Here is a 24,839-nt window from a genome sequence, read left to right on the forward strand (position 1 = left end):
AGGTCTAAATTGAGAGGTTGGGTGTTAATGGTGGAAGAGGGTATAGAAAGAGTAGAGAAATAAAGAAGTAGAGAAAATTCTGAAGAAAAAAAAATTAATGGTAAATATAGTGTCAGGCACATGTATTTCACCCCTGGACATAAATTTGGTTTTGACTTTTTAAGGAGGTAATAATTCCACTTTAAAATAGTCCCGGGGGGGGGGGGGGGGTCATAGGACACGCAAAGTTGAAGTGTGTTATAGCAATTTCGGCCAAAGTTGAAGTACGTTTTGAACCCTTTTCCCAAAAAAACAACGAATAAAGCGATGACGTGTGTAACATGGGATCAAAATAATAATAAAAAATTTTAAAAAAAAATTAACATCAAATTTTTCTAAGAAAAAAACTCATTGAAAGAAGGGTAACTTTATCCTTATTTATGTTTAAGTTTTAGTCTAACTTCGTTAAATTTTTACTCTATTTATGTGTCATCTTCATTAATGACAAAATTCTACTAAAAGTAAAGCGGGAAAACATTAATTAATTGTGCCTTAAACCTCTAAAACGACAAATAATTTGAGACAACTATTTTAGTAATCATAACAAATAATTTGAAACGGAGGGAGTAATTGAGAAAACTTCAAGATCAATGATAGAATTTATTTGTGTTTCGACATGTCAATTTAAATTCAATTTTTCCAAATGATTATTTTGTATGGCATATATTCAGTACGTGGAGAAAAGTTCATCAAAAAAAGGAAGACGGAGGAGTGAGAGTGAACACACATAAGTCACGTGCACTCTCATTCTCTCTTTTTCTTTCGCTTTCGATTTCCTTCACGTAGTATGAAATATGAATTCCTATTTCGAAAATTATATTTTAAAATAGAAAAGTTAGTATGTAACTTGTGAAGAAAATTATATTTAATGCTAATTACAATATAAAGTTAGGTTAGTATTACCAATATCATATATAAATTATATGTTCTCAATATTATCAATCTGTAGCAAATCAATGTACACAGGACCATCTAATTCATTTTTCTTTTAATAGATTCGTTTATTGGCAGTGCGCCATTATAACTTGGCCTTCCCTTTAACTTAATTTTTCATTGTATTGGCTCTTGCCACTTCCCATTCCATTCCAACACCTAATAAAGTAATACTAAAAAAATAAAATGCTTCTTTTTCCCCTATTTTTATGAGGGAAATAAGAATAGTACTGATATTAGTATAAACGTTGGCAAAACAATTTATGTACCCTCATTGCTTTGAGTATTTTCTCCAGCACTTATGTTTTTTTCAGCTGTTGTACAACAAAGAATGGTTCTCTTCACTGCTTCTCAATTGGCCGTTATGTTTTGACATTCTTGATAGTTAATTAGTTTTTCATTAATTCCTCTAACTATTCATTTCCAATTATAATTCACTTCTTTAACTATTTTGATAATTTTTGCTTTGTTTTATTTCATAAAATAGAGTGTCGTTCTTGGTGTACTTGTCTCCAATGTAAGAGTTTTCTTTTCATTCTGAAGATTATACTAAAGAGACGTTAATAATATTCTTATATGCTAACTTTTCTTAATTACAGACCGACTTTCTATAGGATATATAAGCTAAAATCGACAGAAGGATTCCAGTCTATACCGTATTCGGTTTCGCTATTCAGTGCCATGTTGTATTTGTACTATGTTTATCTCAAGGGATATCAACCAAAATGACACATTGTTGATAACAATTAACAGCTTCGAAACAACAATCGAATTAATATATATCATAATTTTCTTGATATATGCCACAGAGAGACCAAGATTTGCACTGCGAAGCTGCTTGTTTTGTTTAACATAGGATCATATGGAGCAATTGTCGGCCTAGAATATATACTCGTCAAAAGTGACTGCAACTCATCATCTTCAGACGGATCTGTGCCATATTTTTTGTCAGCGTTTTCGCTGCTCCTTTAAGCATCATGGTACGTTTGTCTTGTGATAAATTGTCACTCTTGTTGTTTTCTACTTTCTTATGGTTTGGTTAATTGAAAATCAAATTAAACCAACTATGTATATACATAGTATATATATACAACTTCAAAAATATATACTTTTACATTTCGCCTAATACAAGCATTTCTTTCTTTTTACGGAGACACGTTATCCAAACAAACAACGTTGAGTTCATGCCATTCCCTCTTTTGTTCTTCCTCACAATCTGCGGTATCGTCTGATTTTTCTATGGTCTTTAGATGAAAGACATGTACATTGCAGTAAGTAACCTGCTTTATTTTCTATATATCTCATTTCAATTTTTATGAACTGTTAATTTTTAATTTTTATGAAAAATTATCTTTAATTTTTCTTGTTATTGGACGAACAAATGCCGAAAATCCTAGGGTTTTTATTCATGATATTGTACGCGGTCTTTAGAAACAAAAAGCAAGAAGTCCTCCCCGACATTGAACTGGTGGTGGTGGAGACTCAAGAAAATGTTGGTGATGGTGTTGATGAGTAAAAGGATAATTTAATTTCAGATGAGTGCATGCTAATGTATTATTTAATTGTTACACTATTTTTCGCTTTGCTAATTAAGAGTTGTAACTGCTTCCTTGATTTGCCATTATATATAAATGCTAGTTAAATTTATTAAGGTTTTTTATTTTTCTCCCTTCATTACTTACATGTGGTTGTGAGGATGACAACGCCTATGATTCTTATTTATATATAGTACTAATATACTATTTTATTTTTCATAATTCCTAAAATCATTTCTTAGCATATGCATATATATTACTCTCATATCATAAATAAATACTTCAAAAACATAATTATTCAATAAAATTAGAAACACGCATCAATCGCACGTGCATCTCGTGCAGCACATGCACGTCGCATCCATGCACCACACGTGCATCTTATAAAATAATCGAGCAAGTAAGTACTTGAAGTTTTACTAACTTATTACTCTTTCCATTTATTTTTACTTGTCCTTTATTTACTTGACACACTCATTAAGGAGCCAGAAGTAGAATGACAATTTTACTATATCACCCCTAATTATTACTAAGTCATCTAATGATTGAAATTAATCAAACATACTTTAAAAGATGTGCAGGCACTAACAATTTCCTGAAGTTTTCAACCCTATAATTAATAGTTAGGGTAAAAGAGGAACAAAATGGTAAATTATCTCTTGATTTTTCAAACTGAACAAGTAAAAATGGACAACTATTTTTAGTATATAGGGCAACTAAGAATGGACGGAGGGAGTAGTTGATTATGATTAGGTTTCCTTTTACTTGTCTGGCATGCATTTTATGTTAGCTCTTCTTACAAATGCATTAACTAAGTGTTTCTTTTACTAAGTTACGCTTATTAACTTTGTCTTGAAAAATCTAAATTTGACTGCTAATGCTTAAATAAATAATTAAGGTAAAATTTAAATAATAATATTAGTAATTAATTTCTCTTAATTTGTAAAATGAACAAATAAAATAGAAAAATTATTTTGAATATACTGGAAAATTAAAAGAAAACACAGGGGGCAACTTTTATTCTCTATATAGTAAGCTAAAACTCTTTTGACTTCTAAATATGCGTTGTTCCATGATTTCATGAGGAATACTCCCTTGGAGTACTTAATTGGTGAATTTTCTTGAAAATAGAAAAATGTGTGAAATTGCAACCGTTCAGACTAAATGAGTGATTAAAGGAAAACCCAACAAAGGAAAAAAAATTAAACCATCAATACATAAAACATATTCTAAAAGACTTCTTCGGAAAAAGAAAATAACAAGAAACTTGAATGTCATCCATTTGGTAGAAACGAACTTCCATTTTTTTGTTTTCTTTTCCTTCCACAAGGGGAAAAAAAAAAAACTAATTAGTACTATATTTTAGCTGATGCGACCAAGTTACTTTTTGGAGAATCAAAGAAGTTTTTCTTTAATTTATGGGCATGGATTTTATTAAATGATATGGGTGAAGCATAATCTTAGACCAACGATGTGATGATCATTTAGTTGTGATAAGCTCGTGGTGTGTAACTACAAATTTAGAATCTTTATCTATAAAACTATATAAATTCTAAAAAGTAAGCACTAATCCGTGTTCAATTAATATTTAATGGTTTAATGTAAAATAGTGCAAGAGAAAGTCAGCAAACTATAGGAAATACTTCTTAATACACTCCGAATAAACAAAGAAATAAAAAAGGGTTTTTGACAATTGATTTATGAGTAGGCTTCTGATTTTTTAAAAAAAATTAGGATATCTTACTTGAGCTCAACTAAGAACCAGTTGTACTTCGTGCCAGCATAACTGCCTTAGCAAATCCACACATAGATTTTGGTTTTTCTAAGCTGATTTATATTTTAATTTTTATTCTTTGTTAGATTTGGATTTTTTTTATTTTAACACTCTCCCTACCAAATGCGACTCCATACCTAGAGCTCGAATTCGATATCGAAGGAGTTTTGTACTTTTGTTGGTTAATAATATTTTATTTTCCCTTTGAATAAAGTGTTAGGGTTTTGACCTGATTTTCCTACCATATTTGAGTTTTACTTTTCTTTTGAAAGAAAGTCAAAGTATAACCATAATTGCTTTACTTTTTCTGGAGGGAAAATATAATTCTCTTTCATATTTGGCTAGTCCTTTTCTTGGAAGAAAAGGTTTTGCCTTATAAATTAAAAAATCTCTATCATACAATGTAACATGTAAGATCTATATTATCATATTCTCCCAATAGAGTTTATGCTTCTTTATATTAGTTTTTCAATATGTAGGTCACTTGACCAAATCATATTATAATAATGTCTTTTTATATATTACAAATTATTTTCCCTTTGAATCCCAACTTAAAGAAGGAAAGTGAAGAAGAAAACTATCCTACTTTTTATTCTTTTGGTGGCAAAGAATTGATTTTTGATTAAATAAGCAGCGAAGAAGATTTGAATTATTACATTTTTTGCCTTTTTGATTCTTATTTAGCACTTAAATCCTTTGTTAAGCAAGTAGATATAACTGGAAAACTTTTTCTTGAAAGACAAGAATATTGCTGTGGTGGATCTTGTTAGGATTAATCAACTGAAATCAACATTCAATTGATGAATCACTCCACGAGGAGAAATTTTAATTATGACCATTTTGCTTTTGTCTGTTGGGAAGATTATAGTGAATAAATCTTGTAAAGGAGAAAATGAAAAAATAAATGATTTACAAAAGTTGTCATTTCGTTGTTCTTTTTAATCATAATAGATAGTTATATATAATAACGAGATTAAACAGTGATTACATTACTAGAGCTACTGGCGTCATGTATGACACAAAGGTTTCCAAAACAAACCAAATTATTATATTAACTATCCAAAATATGCTTAGCAAAAGAATAGAGAGTTAGCTAGATATATTACCATATGGATAAGACATCACAAAAAACAGACAGCCTACTTATTTGTTGTTTGCTCAGTTGCCTTCAATTTGGAGGAATTTCTCAGTTCAAATTCAATTCATTATCGATAGGGGTAGGGATGTACATGAATCGGGTTAGTTCGAATATTTCAAATACCAAATCAAATCAATTGCGTCGAGTTTTTAAATTTATACACCAAACCAAATTAATAAAGTTCGAGTTTTTCAACTTCGGTTTTTCTCTGATTATTCGGTTTTCTCGGGTTTTTCGGGTTTTTTTCCGGAGAAGTCTTCAGATAAAACATATAACATTTACTTCAAATATTTCTTTAATCCTAGTAAGATACAACTATATAATTAAGGTGTTTCTTAAGAAAATAACACAAAATGTGACATGAGTGATGACATTGTATTAAATATTCAACAAAAAAGATAATAAAATCGATTAAAATAAATATTCTTTGATTAATAAGACATAAAGAAAATGACTATAATCTAAAAACACCAAGTCATGCTAAAATAAAGCTAATAAGTATTAATTACATGACAAAGAAAAAAATTAAGTTATGAATTTTCACTCTCTAAACCAATTATGCAAAACTAAAGAATAGATATCCAATATTATTGTTATTCCTAGTGTTAGAATTGAATTTCTTTTTTTAGCATTAGTGTTGAGTTGGTTTTGGTTTGAACTTTAGTTGAGTTATTAACATCCATGTGATATAAAACTTATTGACATTCAAAATTCTAAGTTCAAGCTTGAAATAATATGATAAAAGGCAAAAAACTATGAAAAAATTTAAGAAATGTTTATAAATTACATTACAAATAAATATTTTTATGTATAAAATATTTTAAAAATTGAATACATGTAATATCAGGTTGGTTTGGTTCAGTTTGACTTTTTTTTAGCTAAAACCAAACCAAACCAATATTGGTCGGATTTTTTTTTTTTCAACACCAAACCAAGTCAAACCAAACTATTAATCGAAATTTTTTTTCTCGATTTATCGTTTTTGATTTGCGTTTGTTGGTTTTATTTGTACACCCCGAATTATCAATTCATAAAATATTTTATATTCATATTCACTAAATCTTTGACATTTACTCATATAATAACTACGGCTCAATTTCAATCAAATTAGGATCAGTTATATAAATTTTCACTTATCCATATCGTTTTATTTGATTTTATCTTAATCCACTATTATGCAAGTATAAAGAAAAAAGTGTTAGAATCATCTACCCATGTAAGAAACCAACAAGTAAGACTTACCATAGAAGTAAATAGACAAATATTCTCTAATTCTTTAGGTTTTATTTGACAGTTGGGAAGTCTTCTTGTTCCTTTTCATTCTATCCACAAATAAGAGAAGCAAACACTCTCTAATTCTACAGGTTATATTTGATAGTTGGGAAGTCTTGTTCCTTTTCATTCTATTTACAAATATGATCAGAAGCAAGAGACTGGTATATTCTTATCAGTATCGCGCGTTTATACTTAACTAAAGTAATCTTAAGAGTTAACAAATCATAGTAAAAAGTGTATTTGTAAGACACAATATCATACATTTATTAATCCGGTGTAAACACTTGATTTGTGGTAAATTTTTGCTCGTTAGAAAAGTTTAAGGCTCTTTAGGGATCGTTTCGTAGCTGGTTAAGAGACCACTTATTCATGTATTATTCTCTGCATAACTAATACACCGTTTGGTAGCTAGTAAGAACCACCTTATTCATGTATTAATTTCTACATATTTATACCGCGTTTGGTAGCTAGTTAAGAAGTAAGTTATTCAAGTATAAAATTAGTACGACGTTTGGATTGCAATTTCGAAACCCGTATAACTAATACACGTTTGCGTAAGTGTAAGTTATAACTAATACATGTATTATTTTATGCGGAGTAGAAGATGGAATAACTAATACATGAATAAAAAGTTAAAATGACAATATTACCCTTATGACTTCCTACTTAAATACTTTCCTTTTCTAAACAAATATTTTTATATAATTTTTAATATAATATTTTGTAATATATATATATATATATATATATATATATATATATATATAATATTTTAATTTTAAAAAGTATATAATATATATTACCTTTTAATAGAACAAACTAACATTCAAATAAATAATTTATGCATAGCTAATCCATGCATAAGTAAACCCCGAATAACTAATACCTACATAACCATACCCTACATACTAATACCTGCATAACTAATATCTACATTACTAATATTTGCATAACTAATACCTATATTACTAATACCTGTAAAATCCTAACCTGCTACCAAACGACCCCTTAGGGAATAAATGCAAAAAGTCATAAATATTCACTCACAAAATTTTAACCACAAAAAAGCAAGAAAAAAGAAGAAGTTACTACTACTACTACTATAAAGAGGGACACGGGTATCTTGTTTAATTCCGCTGATCATTCAAAGAAAAAAAAGAAACCAAAAACATTGATATCACTCACTCACAACATATGACCGTTACACGAACTCAACGTTCCAAAACTCACAAATTTTAAAAATTCATTCATTTTGGGACCCACTAAACCCTTTCATCTTTCTCTACTAGTTTACCGTTAAACCTCACATATTCACTGAACCATAGCTCTTAAAAAAATCAACAAGAAACACTCTGAAATAGTCAATTTCTTCTTTGTATTAATCAATCTTTAACAGCTTTGTGTCAACTTTGATATATTACTCATACATTTTATTCTTGACTCGCTCTACTCAACTTTCTTGAAAATTGTCTTAGCTTTCTATAATTTCTAAATTTTCAAGAATTGGGGTTGTCTTGATGTATTTTTTTCTTGAAATTTATGAAAGATCTTAACTTTCTGTAATTTCTAAAATTTCAAGAATTTGAGTGAATTGGGGTTGTCTTGATATTTTTGTTTCTTGAAAAATTCTTAGCTTTCTATAATTTCTATATTTTCAAGAATTTGAGTGAATTGGGGTTATCTTGATGTTATTTTCTTCAAAAATTCTAAAAGGTCTTAGCTTTCTGTAATTTCCAAAATTTCAAGAATTTGAGTGAATTGGGGTTGTAGAAAAATTTCAAGATTATTATGGCAGCATTAGCACCAGGGATTTTGTTGAAGTTACTAAATGGGATGAAATCAGGTCTAAAGCCAACAAGTGAACATAGGAGTTCACTTTTACAGGTTACTGATATTGTTCCTGCAGATCTTGATGAGAAAAATCTATGGCCAAAACATGGATTTTTCATCAAAGTTTCAGATTCTTCACATTCCATTTATGTAAGTCTTCCATATGAACAAGATGATTTAGTACTAAGCAACAAAATGCAGCTAGGACAGTTCATTTATGTTGATAAATTAGAGCCTGGTTCGCCTGTTCCTATCGTTAAAGGCGCGAAACCACTCCCTGGTAGGCATCCTCTTGTTGGAACTCCAGAACCATTAATGGGGTTGAGAGAAAAAGGCGAAAAAGTTGAACAAAAAAACAATCAGAATATGTCAGCTCCACCAAGAAGGGGTTCTTGGGGAATAGGTGGAGGAGGAGAATTTGTTGCTTCATCTCCTCAAGTTTTGAAGCCTGTTCCTATTGATTTCGATCAATGTACACCGATAAAAGAGAAGTCTAGTGCTGTGAAATTCGCGCGAGTTATCCCAATGTCACCTGTTATTCGCGGAAAATTAGGGTCATCAGCTGGTGGCGCGTTGTTGGGTAAATTGATGGAGGCTAAAAGGGAAAGTCCTTCTATGGTGAGAAAAAGTTGTGCGACACCTAGTATGATGAAGTTTCCTAGGAGCAGAAGTGTAACAGATCGCGATCGAGAACAAAGAATTGTCAATTCACCTTTAAACTCAAGTGTAGGTACATTTTCCCCTTTATGTATGTACAATCAGACCTCTCCATAACAATATAATAGCTAATGGTTTCTTTAGAACCGATATTTCATTTATGTTACTATATTATATGTTATCTATAACTGTATTTCGCAATAGCAGCCAAAAATTCTCCAAACAACGTCGTTATAGAGAGGTTTGATTGTATAGTTCAATGTGTGTTATCTTATATGTTGCAATTTGATTCTTTTTCTTTGTTGTGTGTAGACACAAGAAAAGAAAAGTTCAACTCCACCACCAAGTTTAAGGAGTGCAAGAATGGCAGCTTCTCCAACAGTAGGTAGAGAGTCTCAAAGAGTTACCAATTCGAAAAAGTCTTCTCAGGAACAGCAACAACAATCTCAGCCTATTGATTCAACACATGACAATACCAGTCTGACTGTAAATTTGCCTGGAAAACTTAGTATCTTGGGAAAGGTAACATCTTCGTGCGGTTTTTTGCATTGTTTAATTATAGCGAAAGTTACAGATTTGGGCGGTCTGTCAAAAACAATTACATTTTGCTAGGCAAATATACAAAAATATACACTATTATGCATCAAAAAAATGTATATTTTATGTATATTATACATTTGCTGGCTATTATTTTGGAGGACGAATATTTATATGGACAGTTCTTGTCTTTTGTTGGAACATTAGCCTTATCTCAAATAAGTCATTTGTGATGTTCATTAGGAAGCTGTACAGCAAAGGGAAAATGCACAGAAAATTGCTCTTCAAGCACTGAGGGATGCATCAGCTACAGAAAATCTCGTGCGGTCTTTGAAGTATGGAACTTTTGATTATTTGTTGTTGTGTTTTCTTTGCTTTTAGTAGTAAAATACATTTTGACCTGACTTTGATTTATATATACCGCTATGTCTATGAAGGATGTTTTCGAACTTGAGTAGAGCTGCAAAACCGGATGCACCAGCAGCCTGTTTCGATAAATTTCTCGAGTTTCATGAACAAATCGCGCAAGCTGTAGCGGAAATGGTATCAATTCAAGCAGCAACAGCTTCAAACGAAACGTCACAAAATGCTGAACAAGAGAATGGCGGGGGCCCTATTTTACACGAAATAGTGCAGAATTCACTTGAGGAATCACGGGACAATGAATCTAATTCATCAAAAAGGAGAGCTGCACTTTACAAATCCATTGCAGTATTTCCTGAGAGGACTGATCAAAAGTCAATTCTTGGAAAGCATTTGAGATCATCAACCAAGGAGAGAAAAGGAGCTGCATTGAATACTAACGTAAATGAGAACGATGAGAACAAGAAACCAGCTTCGTCTTCGATTAGCAGCAGCATTTCCAATACAATCAAATTAGGAAAGCAAATTGAGAGTGAATCAGGAAGTTGGTTTATGGATTTTCTTGAAAAGGCACTGGAGAAAGGGCTGAAAAAGGCTAAAGGAAAAGCGGAACCAGATGCTTCTGGCAAAGTCCCTCAATCACTCTTGCTTAAAGTGATTAATTGGGTAGAAGTGGAACAGTTTGATTCGAATAAACGTCCTATTCATCCTAAAGCAGGACAAGTTGCCAGAAAGTTGAGGATCAAGGTGAAGAATCCCTGAGGAAAAGGAGCGTTTAAGAAACTGAGATTTTTATTGTATTGTATCAAATATTCTTTGATAAGTTTGTGGAGACTCTTGTTTTATTTTTGTGTTTGGTTTCCACCCCTTTCTGTCATTTGGTAAAATTACTATAGTTGTAAACTGCAGTACTATATGATGATATGTGTTTATTGATTCAGAAATTTATTGCTATAGAATAAGGTTTTCTGTTACATGAAAAATGCTGTTCTATTATTGTTCGCATTCCTGTTATATATGAGGGAGCTGTTTCAATAGTTGACAATTGCAGTGAACAGATTTATTAGATGGACTATCCATTGCCACTTCAAAGTATTTGAGTTTATATACATTGTTGTTAGGGTTAGTTGTATGATATCTTATTATTATACCAATATGACTAGCATAAATCTTAACTAATTGGAATCACCAGCATCTTTTGCTTCTATTTTGTGTCGCATGGATTTCAAGAGATTGTACCCCTTTCATGACAACTTTTTTTTTTTTACGCGATTTTAAGCCTACCTCATCTTTCTAACATGATCAGTTTTCATAATATCATGCATAGGTTTCATTTGAAGGTCTACATAAGATATAACAACACAATTTTCGGCAATCTTTTCTCATTAAATTGTCTTTTAGGATAAAGTAGGGGGTTTCCAGCACTAAAAATTTTCTACATTTCCCACGGATATCAAAATCTTTAAGCAAATTAAAAGCTTCATTTAGATCACTAGACCTAACTAAATGGGTTCGTCAACATAAATCTTTTGCGCAGATTGACGCATTGTTAAGTCTCACTAAGATATAATGAAATGATCTGAGGTAATCTTCTCATTTTATACATTAGAGCATGTAGCATTTATACAACCATATTCGTAACAAAAAAAAATTGATCCAAAGAGCACATTATATTCGAAGTTGAACGAAGAATTTTGGGAATAATGGACGAGCAAAATCTGATCAGAAACAAAAAAAAAAAAAAAATTAAGGAAAATTCTTTAAAAACAGTTGCGTCTGCCGGGAGTCGAACCCGGGTCTATTGCTTGGAAGGCAATTATCCTAACCGTTGGACTACAAACGCTAGTTGTCTATCGGTGCCGTAATGACCAATTTGTCAGCGATAAAATGGTGCCTAATACTCCTTAAGCATTCACTGAATAATTTTGGTCCTTTAAGTTTTACAAAAAGAAACACTTTTAGCTTCTGCTAAGTATTAACAATTAATATTCATTATTTTTGATAGAAACAACGAAAAAAATGAAGATTTAATCATTAACATCAAGAAAATTTCTTCTAATTCTAAAGTATGCAACACAAATAGCTGCACTAGACATTAAAAAGACGAGAGTAATAAATATGCATAAATTACACCTCAAAAAGTTGCATGCACCAGACTCTAAAAATAAATCAAAAATAGCAAAATTACACTTCAAAAAGCTCCATTAGAATCTATAAATAAATCAAAAATAACAGAAGCAATAAAAATTGCATCTCTAAATGTGAGTAATTTCTTTTTTCATAATTCCCCTCGAATCCAATAGTAACAGTCAAAGTTCCATAAATATTTGACGAAGTAAAAATATTAATTATCAACAAATTCAAAGGACCAAAATGGTTTAATGTATACCTAAGGGACAATTTTAAACATACCTCAAACATAAGGGACCAAAACTGTTCACTCCTTAAGACTCTGATTTCAGTTGACAAAATCTTGGTATAGCGTCTGTGGAGATGACAGAGTTGTGTATGTGAGGATGAGGAGAATTCGCTTCTCCAATGGCAGCAGCACCTCTGCTTTGCTTGGAACAACTACTTTTCCATTCTCCAATTACACAAAATCTTGTTCAGTAAAACCCAAATCTTTTCTAAAGTTGTTTCCTTCAAGAAAACCCCATTTCACTACAACCCATTATAGATTAGTTACAACAGCTCAATATTCTTCTTATACCTCTCATGTTCTACCAACACCTCAAACTAACAACCTTTCTGGTAAATACCCTTATGTTGTGTTCTCTTTAGTAGTAGTGTTAGGTAGTAATTCGCTTAGTTTAATTTCTTCCATGTGTATTACTACTTGTTGCACCATTTGCCTTTTATCTTGATATTTTGTTGTATTTATCTTGATATCATGCTTTAAATCTTTGTCTTTTCTTTTGAGCCGAGGGTCTATCGGAAACAGCCTCTCTACCCCCACAGAGGTAGGGCTACCCTCCCAGACCCCACTTGTGGGACTACACTGGCGATGTTGTTGTTGTTGTTGTTTATCCTTATGTTTATATGCTTAGAAGTTCTTGTTTGCTTATGTGTTTACTTTTCCTGTGTCTTTTTTGTATGTAGGAGGTGATGGACAAAATGGGTATCCAATGAAGGATTCGAAAGTGGTTTTGAAAGGGATGAGATATACTGATCTTGAGGTATGTGTATTTCAGTTGTTAGTTAGCCTAGTGTAAATTTGAGTAAAGTTGAAATGTTGATAGTGATTTAATCTTCCGAAATAAATTACATGTTCATTTGTTAGTTAGTGTAGTATAAATTTGAGTAAAGTTGAAATCTTGATAGTGATTTAATCTTCTTTACTGTTTAAAGTTTCAAAATTGTTTTTTTTTTTTTTTTTTGATATTATCCTTTCATATTAGTAGTCGCATTATCGCGATATAAGTTCTTGTGCTTTGATTTCTGCTACTATCTGTTATTTTCTGTACTTTGATTATCTTATTTTATATGTGATAGCTACTGCCTCTTTGCAAACTGCTTCATCATGGCTTAGTCGCTTTCGTTATTTTCATTTCCATATCACTTTGAATTTCTTGGCCTTATCTGACCTCTTTTTATGCTTTCTATTGAGCCGAGGGTCTTTCGGAACAGCCGTCCTACCTTGGTAGGAGTAAGGTCTGCGTACACTCTACCCTCCCCAGACCCCACGTTGTGGGATTTCACTGGGTTGTTGTTGTTTTGTTTTTGATATTAAGCTCACTCACTTGGTAAATGTGTTTTGGACTTTTGGTTGGTCTTGCTGTATATTTGGGTTAACAGGGTGGATATTTGAGGAAAGTTGAAATCTTGATAGTGATTTAATCTTCTTTACTGTTTAAAGGTTCAGTATTGTGTTTTTGTGTTTTTGAGATTAAGCTTACTCACTCGGTAACTGTTTTTTGGTCGGTTCTGCTGTATATTTTGGTTAACCAGGCTGATATCTTAGGAATGTTGCCATTTTGATTGTGGTTTAATCTTCTTTACTGTTTAAGGGTTTAAAATTGTTTGATTGTGTTTTCTAGATTAAGCTCACTCACTTGATAAGTGTATTTCCGTTGGTCTTGCTGTAGTGCTGTATATTTTGGTTAACTGGGTTGATATTTGAGGAAAGTTGCAATATTGATTGTGATTTAGTCTTGTTTTCTGCTTAAAGATCCAAACTTGTTTTGCGTTCTTGAGATTAAGCTGTCTCATGGTGTATTTGGGTTGTTCCTGTTTGTGTATTTTGGTAAACATTGTTGAAATTTGAGGAAAGTTGCAAGAATGATAGGGATTTAGTCCTTTTCAATCTATACAGCTAAAGGTTCAAAGTTGTTTTGCATTTTTGAGATTAAGTTCACTCACTTGGTAAGTGTATTTCGGTTGGCCCTGCTGTATATTTTGGTTGACCAGGTTGATATTTCGGTTGGTCCTGCGGTATATTTTGGTTGGCCAGGTTGATTTTGGTAGGAAAGTTGCAATCTTGATAGTGATTTAGGCTTGTTTACTGCTTAAGTATTCAAACTTGGTTTGCGTTCTTGAGATTAAGCCTAATTTTATGTTGTCGTTAGGCTTTGGTTACGCCGACTACTATAGGCTAGCTACTTTTAGCTTTTATACTAGCGCTTCCACTTTGGTGTAGTTGTTGTTTGTACTAGTACTGAATGAACATATCAAACAAAGGCGAGCAGTATAAGCCGTTATACAGCCTGAGAGTCAAGCAAGCCTCAACAAATCGAACATAAGCAAAGCTGTGTCTAATGGCATGCGAATTTGGTTGTTCCTGTTGTGTATTATGGTAAACTTTGTTGAAATTTGAGGAAAGCTGCCATCTTGATAGGAATTAGTCTTGTTTGGTTTTTACTGCTTAACGGTTTAAAGCTTTTTTGGATTGATGAGATTAGCTGTGTCATAGAATTCATACTTCAATTGTTCGTTCCGTGTATTTTAAGTTAACCTTGCAGACTTGAGGAAAGTTCCAAGATTGAGAATGGATTGTCTTCTTCTTGGCTTAAGCTACAATCTTGTTTTGGAATTTTGAGATCAGTTTTGATATCTGTGTTTGATTCTATTGTTCAATGTCCAGCCATGGTTACTAATGTCACTATGCCTTCTTGTTTAACAGAAATGGGTTCAGTCACATGGTTATAAGCCTGGGCAGGCACTGATGTTATGGAAACGTCTGTATGGGGATAATATTTGGGCTCAAAGCAGTGAGGAACTAGAAGGTGTATTTTGCTTTCCCGTACACATATTCTTGCTGTCAAAGTCTCTATGTTGAATAGTGTTGATAGCGTTTATTACTTATGGAAGAAAAGGGTTCTGAATCTGTCTGGATCTTCCTTAATATGCATTTTGCCGTGTTTATCTATAATTTTCTAGATATTTGATGGTAGTTACAGCTACAGCTATGTCTCATCAATGGTATATTATTTTTATTTTTTCCAGGTTTGAATAAAGATTTCAGGAAAATGTTGAGTGAACATGCTGAATTTAAGATGTTAAACTTGATAGAAATTCTGACAGCGTCTGATGGAACTAAAAAGGTAGACATAGCTTGTGTCATATGTAGAATTTCAGTTATTAGCACATTTATAGTTTCTATGGTGCCATTTATTTGTTTTTGATTCATCACTTGATAAATATAACTCACAGGATCTTACAGATGTTATTCAAGTTGGAAGATGATCTGGTAATAGAAACTGTTCTGATACCTTGTGAGCGGGGCAGGAACACCGTCTGTATATCTAGTCAAGTAGGTTGTGCCATGAATTGCCAGTTTTGCTACACTGGCAGGTAAGCTCTAGCAGCCTTTTAGCCTTTTGGTTGTTTTCCAATTAACATCTTCTCAATTAGCCCCCGTTATTTAATTACACGAATCTACTTTGCAGAATGGGTCTGAAGAGAAATTTATCTACTTCTGAGATAGTTGAGCAGGCTGTCTTAGCTCGACGGTTATTATCCAGTGAAGTTGGGCCAATTAGCAATGTTGTGTTTATGGTATGTATATGATTGAACTGATTTCCTGAGCTGAACATGCTTAACATACCTCCCAAAATTTTACCAGGATTACCATGTATTAACTCCTAGTAAGCTGAACACCCTTGCTTGATGCAATGTGGCCAGCTTTGCTAGTCCTTCTCTTCCACGCTATATAGCTATATATATTACAAAGTCCTGCCTGAGATTTTGGCTCTATGTCAATGAGGAACTAGAATAAAAGACCTTTTGTCTCTTCTTCCTTTATTCTGTCTGTTTTCCTAAGCAATCAGTATTTGCTATTAACTAATCATGATCAAATAACTGACTCCAGGGAATGGGAGAACCACTTCACAACATTGAGAATGTCATAAAAGCTGCAGACATATTGGTCGATGAACAAGGACTTCATTTTAGTCCTCGAAAGGTCACCGTTTCTACAAGTGGGCTCGTGCCCCAGCTTAAGCGCTTTCTTCGCGAGTCTAATTGTGCTTTGGCAGTCAGTTTGAACGCTACAACTGATGAGGTATTTCCCTTGGGCAACTTAATTCTTGTGAGGCAAATGGAGAAACAAATAGCGTCCTATATTGATTCACACTAACGAAATATTGCAGGTCAGAAGCTGGATCATGCCAATTAACCGCAAATTTAACTTGAACTTGCTTCTTGGAACACTAAGAGAGGAGCTTCAATCAAAACATAAGTACAAAGTTCTGTTTGAGTATGTAATGCTTGCTGGAGTTAATGATAGGTACATACCTTGTTTTTTCCTTCAAGAGTATTTATTTTAGTCCCCAGTGTATGTCTTGCCCAGTGTATGTCTTGAACATGATAGTCCTTTATCTTTGTGAAAAAGAGTCACTTCTGGTCCCATCAAATGGAACACACTTCAACTAACTGAAATATGAAAGAACTTAACGAAACCTTGGCAAACTAAACAAATAAACAAAAGACAAAAAGCCTATTCATCTTCAAGCTTTCTACTGAGACATGCTCTAGTTTTTGCTGTTAGTTTGGTGTCAAAATCAGTCTTCTAAATATTCACTATCGTTGTCTCTTCGGTTACCAGTTGATTTATCAGAGGAACTTACTTCCCCTCAAAATTCAGACTTAAAAATTCATCTAAGTTAACGCTCCCAGAAATATCCACATATTCACATCCGCCGTTGACTAAGGATAAACTGCCAGACGCAAAATATCAACAGAAAAAAAGTTGCTTGTATAATATTATGGGGAGACAGCTGTGAGTGGGAGGTTTCATACTAAATGATGCTTTGGTCTCTCTCTCTCTCTCTCTGTTTAATTTTTTGTTCTCTTAAGACTATTTTTGGGAATGTTGAGTGAAAAAATGTAGGAGCAATGGGGTTCTTCTGTTTTGGAGAAACAGAGATGTTTTCCCTTGGAGTTTTGAGAGAAATTTTCATACGAAGAAGTGACTGAAATAAATTAGCGAGAGGGAGGAGGGAAGAGACATAGACTGAGCAGATAGGAGGCCTTTTGATTTTGTAGGGTTTCTCTCTCTTCTCAAATGGCCAAGCTGGCTAGATGACTGATTTCCTCATCTTTTTGCTATTAACTTCAGCATCCGTCCGTTAAAATAATGAGCTTTCTGTTAGTTTGGATGTGTTCTGTTTGATTTGATCAAATAAAGGACTATTTGTTTCCATGGGTATATAATCAGGATCAAAATATGCCGACAGTCATACATAAGGACTATTTGGGGCTTTTTCTCATTTCTACTTTGCCATATAAACTTATTGAGAGCCTGTTTGTGAAAAAAAGTGCTTTTAAACCTTTGCCATATAAACTAGTATTGGAATTAACAGAAAATATAAGGGATAAAAGGGTAAAGTTGTTGGTCAAACCAAAATGGCTTTTAAGCCAAAAAAAAAATAAGTTGGGGTTGAGCAACTTCTTGGTTTTGGCTTATTTTAAGCACTTTTTAACTTAATTTAAGCTGTTTTCTAAGTCTAAAAGCTTATAAGTTGACTTATAAGCCAATCCAAACGGGCTCTCATACTTCTCAGTCTAAAAGAGTGACTACCCTAGAGAGAGGAAGGGTAATGGCCCTTTGGTTGGAGTTACTATCTGCCATAACAGTTAAATTGCCTTTGTTACTTTTAAAGTCTAAAGGAAAATACCAGAAGGGACACTATAAGTGTAATTTACTTTCTTTGCTGAGATAAATGTTTCTCGAGGTTGCATAAACTACTCTACTTCTGCAAAATCTGGTCTACAGCGTTACTTTGATTGTTTCAGCATTTCTACCATCTATTGTACCAATGTGAATTGTGCAAGATAATGTCGTCATTCTTGTGCAAGATAGTTATCTCTAGAAAGAGAAATACTCAGTGTTACCATCTCAAAAAAAAAAGAAAAAAAAAAAGAAAGGGAAATACTCGTGTTTCTAGAAATGAATTATTAATGAAGCTAATAAGAGTAGAAAAGATGATGATTAGTTACGCAAATGGGAGAAAATTAAAAAGTATTTATAGAGAAAACTGTAAATATATTCAAAATTAATGCTGAAAAGGCCTTTTTGAAAAGAAAATGAATGCTGAAAAGGCTTGATGTGAATGAGCCCCAAGGGCTTTGGTCTAGCCACTGGCCCGTGGGGATTCTCAGTTATAAAAAAAAGCCTTGATGTGGAAGAGTAAATACACGGAGATATGAAATACATTGGAAATGAAAAGCATGGGCTGTGGGGTTGGACTTGCAGCATAATTGTGCCAACTCTACCCTAATGACCTACATTTTGCAATTCCATCCTGCATATTTAAGGTGCAAGTCAATCACACAACTTCCTCCCACTTCTACTTCCCCTCCACAATCCAATAGCTTGTGCACTGCGCAAAACAAAAGAGCCGTTGCAACTCTCTCTTCCCAACTTGCTTGGGATTTGTGGTGTAGTAGTTGTTGTTTGTTGCAATTCCTCTCTTACACTTTGAACAGTCATGTATCTATTTGTTCCTATGCTAATGAATCCATTTGCTTCATGGATTAGTGCCGTCCTTCCGACTTCATGGAGAATGACTATCAGGATGTTTCGTTCCGATGAATTTGGGGATATTCTTATTTAGTTTCGGATTTACTTGCGTAGCCCCTACCCAAGACACATACTTGCTTTTCCCCTCTAGATACAAGCTTTCTCAGAATCAGTTGGCTTGCTTAATCAAGCAGAATATGAGATTCTGTTTACTTGCTGTATCTTTGTAGATTCTCATTGTTGAAATTTTATTGCAGTGTTGAGGATGCAAAGAGACTAATCTATCTTGTCCAGGGCATTCCATGCAAGATTAACCTGATCACTTTTAACCCTCATTCTGGATCCTTCTTCAAACCGACTAAAAAAGAGAAGATACTCGAGTTCAGAGACATCCTCGCTGAAGCAGGATGTGTCGTGCTTTTCCGATGGAGTAGAGGAGACGATCAAATGGCCGCCTGTGGTCAGCTAGGTAAACCAGGTGAAATCCAAGCTCCCATGCTTCGAGTGCCTTCTCAATTTCAAGCAGTCTTGGAAGCTGCAGTGTGATTTCGGGTGCTAATTTCCATGCATGTTCGTTTTGGTTTGTCCAAAATGCCGCCATGTTTCAATGTGTATGCCTCTCCTGAAATTCAATCTATTGAATCTAGTCTTTAGTGAGTCTTGTCCAAGTTAGAGAGTGTATGCAGTACTTTTAGGCTTGTAATCTTTATAATTTTCTTTTTAACTCGGATTAATGGATTTGCAATTCAGAAAGCTGTGAGGGCTTGATATTGGAAGTAGTGGCATGTTAAATTTGACATTGCAAAGTTTGGAAGTGCTTCTTGTTGAGCTAGATTAGCAAAGACGTAGTTTATATCCTTTAGGGCTCGTTTGGTTGGAAACAACTTATCCCGGGATTAGTTATTCCACCCTCAAGGTGGGATAAAAAAACACTATAAACCCGGGATAACTAATCCCGGGATTAGTTATCCTGAGTTTTTGTTCCAACCAAATATGGGATAAGTTGGCACTAAATTTTATCCGAGGACTATATTTGTTTATCCGTCATACCAAACGAACCCTTACTGTTATTACAAAGATCTTTATTAGGCGTTTTGACATTTTTTTTTTTTTTTTTGGGGAATACGTTTTGACATTTTGGTTGAAGTTGAAAGAGTATTTGGAATTTAGAAATCACCAGCTCATGCCTGTTGGCTGTTACTCAGTAGCCATAAAACCATCACCAGCAAATTATGAGGAAGATTTTTTTTATTACATTTGATATTTACGCTAAATTAATAAATACTATATATGTTTTTTTTTTTTTTTGCGCGAATTGCCCTTCATTTGGGGTGGTCTTTAATTTTGAGTTAATTACATTGTATGTTAATTGGGACTCAATTGCAACCAAATTGGGCCCATATTTGAAGTTCTTACCCGCAGTAGCCCACATTCAGTGTAAACTTAATTTACTTTACACTCTGTTAGCCCATTACACTTAAAGACCCATTACACTTAAAAAAAAAAAGGGAAAAAATCGAACGGGAAAAAATCATAAAAAAGGAAGGGACCCACCAATTACGTTACTTTCTCTTCTTTGTTCCTACTTCTTATTCACGATTTCAACTTCAAGCTCAGGTAATGATACTTCCCATTCTTCTTTTTTGCTTATCTATGTTTTCCTTCATACATGTATATCAACTATCATTATTTCCCTCATTTTTTCACATTGGTTATAGGATTCTTTTTGTTCTTTTTTTTTTTAGCTTTTGTTGAGTTTTTTTTTTTTGTTTCGATTTTAGTATGCATGTTCATTTTTATGTTTTTTTTTGCGAATTTTGGTAGAATGTGGTTGATTTTGGTTTTTTTTTTATGGTTTGATTCTGAATTTTGGTAGAACGTGGGTTGCTTTTGGTTGTTTTTTATGGTTTGATTCTGAAATTTGGTAGAATGTGGGTTGATTTGGTTGTTTTTATGATTTGTTTCTGAATTTTGGTAGAGTGGGTTGATTTTGGTCGTTTTTTAGGGTTTGTTTCTAAATTTTGGTAGAATGTGGGTTGATTTTAGCCGTTTTTTAGGGTTTGTTTCTAAATTTTGTTTCCAACTATCATGTTTGCTTTTTCCTGGAGTTGAAGGTCAAAATGTCTGCATCTAGAAGTTGTTTGAAGATTCTTAGGTAGAGGGATTAAATACAATGTTGGCACATCAAGCAATTTGCCTTTGACTCCGGATGTTGCAAATGATGATGATTTCGAGTCCCCTGTTGTTATTACAAAGAGTTGTCAACAAGAAACAAAGCGAATCACCCGCTCACAACCGAAGAAGGTTAAGAATATCAAGCCGAGGACTAAGAAATGTGGTCGACCTAAGAAAGCTAAAGTGAGGTTGAAACTTGTTGATGAAGATGATGCTGCCAAAAAGAAAAGAAAAAAAAAGAGAAAGGTCGTCAATGTTGTTGAATGTAGTTCTTATGCATTATCGAAAGAACAAAGGGAATCTATTCGATGTAAATTTAATGAAAGAAAATCTCAGTTGAAGGTATCCTTTCTATCACTTATCTGTCTAACATCTCTGTTTCATTTGAAGTAACATAGTTTAACTGAGGATGAGTAGCATGTAGTCAATTTGGTTAGCATACTTGGTTTTGTATAGGCTTGTATAGTGTTTATATAGGCTTGTATAATTCTGTATACGTATATGCTTTTTTGATATTTTTCTCAACTGTGTTTGTATCTCTTTTTGTTTACTGATTTCTTTACTCTCTTTTCTTCAGTGGAGGTTGGTGACTTTACTCTCATTTTTCTAGGGTTAGTTGTCATGGTAGGCTTTTAATGAATACTTGAGCGATACGTAGCTTCAAATCTTCGTGATAGTTGTTTTAGATACATTTTTGGACTAGGGTTAGATTGTCGTGGGGATGCCCGGACATATATATGTATATATACATAATGTATAGATAAATATTTTGACAAAGGCATGCGTAGTGCCGGTGGTGAATACAATACGCGGATCGAACCCCGTAACTACACAATTTTTTTTTTAGAAAAAATTAAATATACGACTTTACGCGAGGTACAAATCTCTTATTCTAATCACTTGACCACGTTCTATTCTAATCTCTTTCTTTTTCTTTTTAATAATTTGTGTTGACTTAGTTTCAATTATTAGTAATTTAGTTACTCTTTTTAGTTACTACTTTTTTTTAGCTTTTTTATTTCGCTTAGTACTACTTTTTGTTTAGGTATATAAACTTTACGGATAACTTCTTCTCTCTCATCAAATCAAGAAACATAAACCTAGTTCTTGGGTTCCCCTTTCCAAATCAAAATCAATACGGAACCTTCCAATTCCATTGCCAAGAACCTTCATCTCCAAAAACATCCAAATTCCATTGCTGTATGTCTCTGTTTGTCTCTCTCTTTCTTTGTTTCTTTTAGTTATTTACTTGTTTTTTGTCTATTGGAAATTTGAAAGAAATAAACATTAAAAGAAGATTTATGGTATGTGAAAATGGTATTTGTGCAAATGGACTTGAAGGAAACTAATATGTTGACATTGAATCAGTGATATCAACCATCAAGTTGAGTTTTATTAAAGTACTTTTTATCCATTTTGGATTCATTTTTTGCGCGGACTTAAACACAACTAAAAGTACGCCCTCCGGCGTACTTTTTACTTAAACACAACTAAAAGTGTATATCGTGAGACTTTTTTACTTTAAATCCCCGTGAAGCATATATATATATTTTTTTTAACTTTTCAAGGGAAAGTTTTGGTAATGTTAGCTAAGAGTGTGTCCCTATAAGCCATAAAACATAACTAAAAGTATGCCCCATAAGGCGTAAGTTTTCCTTAATGTGTGCAAATAGAAATACAAAATTAGGTTTGAGAGTGCCTCCGAGCTTATACATTGCATGTTGTTGTGTTAAGAGAGTTGTGGATTAAAGACGGTTGTATATTGAGTTTTGGATACCGGTTTGAAGTGTGTTGAAGATGATGCAACTATGTATGACAAACCAAGCACCAGTAGGTTGATGGAAACGTATTTTGTAGAAAACACATCAATAACGAGGGAGCAGTTGCTTACTCGCTTTAAGGAAAAGTAATGGAAGTCGGATGATGATGAGTTCAAGATAAGTTTGATGGTATTCATCCACCATTTCTTATTCTCGGATACCAATGATCACTCTATCTCCAAAACAAATTTTGATATCGTTGAAAGTGGTGAATATCAGACTTATGCTTGGGGGGAAAAAATGCTTCGAAGAGATTCTCAAAACAACAAGGGATAAACAGTGTGAGTTTTTGACAATGTACAGGCTTGGAGGGTTCCCACTTGCACTACAGACTTGGTTTTTCGAATGTTGCTCTACAGTCGATAAAAAACTCGCTATTCGTATTAGCAATAATGTGCCACGTATTCTTAACTGGAAAGTGACTGATTCTCCGACGTACACATTCTTGGCTGATGATGTGCCCATGCCTAGTATCGACAATGTTACACCTCGAAAAATTTCTGTTGATGCACAGTGAATAGACTAACGAAGAGCACGAAGTATATGGTATTTCAATAAGTGAAGAATGACAATTGATGACCCTAATTAAGATTTCAAAGACGTTTGATGTTAGACGAGAAAGTTTGCCAAGAGAAGGCAAGGCATACGATATGTATCGGAAAGGATTTACGAGTAACAAGTTAATGATGACCTAATGATGCCTTGGAGAAGAGTTATAACGTCCCTTAGATTGTTAATGAGGTGATAAACAAGTGTCAAGAAGGTTTCATAAGGATTGGAGATCAAACGAGTCGACAAGAAAGAGATCGGAAGAACTGGGCATTATACGGCCCAACATGCGCGTATAAATTATACTGGCCGTATGTTTGGCCGTATAATCAGCCCAAAATGGCACACCTCACGGACCAAATCTACGGCCAGACATACGGTCGGTATAATTTATACGGACCGTATGTTGGTCCGTAGAAACCTGTCAATCGAAGTGTGTATTATTAATAAGGGACCAAGTTTCATTTCATTTCATTTCCCTTCACATCCCTTCTCTCTAAACATCTCTACATTTATCCCACAAGAATTCAAGAGATATTAGTGATCAACTTCATCAAACCAAGTGAATCAAGTGTAAGAAACCCATTAAAATTCATCCAAGACAAGAAATCAAAGTGGTGGAAACTAGGGTTTTGTTCAAGTGAGGTGTTTCCACCCAAGGGTCATTCCTACACCATCTAAGATAAGTTTTATGGTATTTTCATGTTATTTAAGGTATTGAAAAGTTGAAACACTTGGATTGTAGAAGGATATAGAAAATGGGTCATGAATGTGGGAATAGTGTCACTTTTGAATAATAGTTTGAATTGAGTCATGATTCTTGATGTATTGTGATTATAATCATGTTATAGATGATATTGAGAACATGGGATAGACATTGTATATGAATGAACATAATAGTGTGTTATGATCATGAATACGGATGATTGGAAGGGAATTGAGAAGTAAGGATAATGTAGGTGAATAAAGGCTATTGTTATGATGTTGTGAATGTTATTATTGATGTTTGGGAGTTGATATATGATATGGAGGAAGTCGTATTAATAAAGGAGATGCTGTCCAATTTTCTCTAGCTTTAGTCATGTATGCTAAGTCATCGATTTCCTAATGATAGTATAACTCTAATGAAGGTAGAAACGTGAGCATTGAAGGAGAACGTACAAGTGATATAATAGTTGAACGGAAAGGTATGTAAGGCTAACCCTTCTTTCATAAGGCATGGTTCTTTGGCCAAATATCTATTCTTCTATGAGCC

General features: G+C 33.4%; 2 protein-coding genes, 1 long non-coding RNA gene, 1 other non-coding gene and 1 pseudogene across 4 annotated transcripts; 4 read left to right on the forward strand and 1 right to left on the reverse strand.

Annotated features, from left to right (window-relative positions):
* Positions 1–306: 306 nt before the first annotated feature.
* Positions 307–2,488, forward strand: LOC132066064 (bidirectional sugar transporter SWEET14-like; annotated as a pseudogene).
* Positions 2,489–7,853: 5,365 nt separating this feature from the next.
* On the forward strand, positions 7,854–11,136 carry LOC132067342 (uncharacterized). The gene is made up of 4 exons (XM_059460543.1): positions 7,854–9,250; positions 9,494–9,703; positions 9,962–10,053; positions 10,156–11,136. Exons 1-4 carry the CDS (start codon positions 8,483–8,485, stop codon positions 10,841–10,843), a joined length of 1,758 nt encoding a protein of 585 aa, XP_059316526.1. The 5' UTR covers positions 7,854–8,482; the 3' UTR covers positions 10,844–11,136.
* A 716-nt stretch (positions 11,137–11,852) lies between these two features.
* TRNAG-UCC (transfer RNA glycine (anticodon UCC)) lies at positions 11,853–11,924 on the reverse strand. The gene has a single exon. It is a non-coding gene; the product is annotated as a tRNA-Gly (tRNA).
* A 627-nt stretch (positions 11,925–12,551) lies between these two features.
* On the forward strand, positions 12,552–19,832 carry LOC132067343 (uncharacterized). The gene is made up of 9 exons (XM_059460544.1): positions 12,552–12,832; positions 13,181–13,257; positions 15,201–15,303; positions 15,524–15,621; positions 15,741–15,871; positions 15,967–16,075; positions 16,389–16,580; positions 16,669–16,805; positions 19,298–19,832. The coding sequence occupies exons 1-9, from the start codon at positions 12,598–12,600 to the stop codon at positions 19,584–19,586; spliced, it is 1,371 nt and encodes a 456-aa protein (XP_059316527.1). The 5' UTR covers positions 12,552–12,597; the 3' UTR covers positions 19,587–19,832.
* Positions 19,833–20,558: 726 nt separating this feature from the next.
* Positions 20,559–21,524, forward strand: LOC132066650 (uncharacterized). The gene is made up of 2 exons (XR_009416898.1): positions 20,559–20,657; positions 21,155–21,524. It is a non-coding gene; the product is annotated as an uncharacterized LOC132066650 (long non-coding RNA).
* The last annotated feature ends 3,315 nt before the right edge of the window (positions 21,525–24,839 follow it).

Source organism: Lycium ferocissimum, chromosome 8, assembly GCF_029784015.1.
Source record: "Lycium ferocissimum isolate CSIRO_LF1 chromosome 8, AGI_CSIRO_Lferr_CH_V1, whole genome shotgun sequence".
Classification (NCBI taxonomy): domain Eukaryota; kingdom Viridiplantae; phylum Streptophyta; class Magnoliopsida; order Solanales; family Solanaceae; genus Lycium; species Lycium ferocissimum.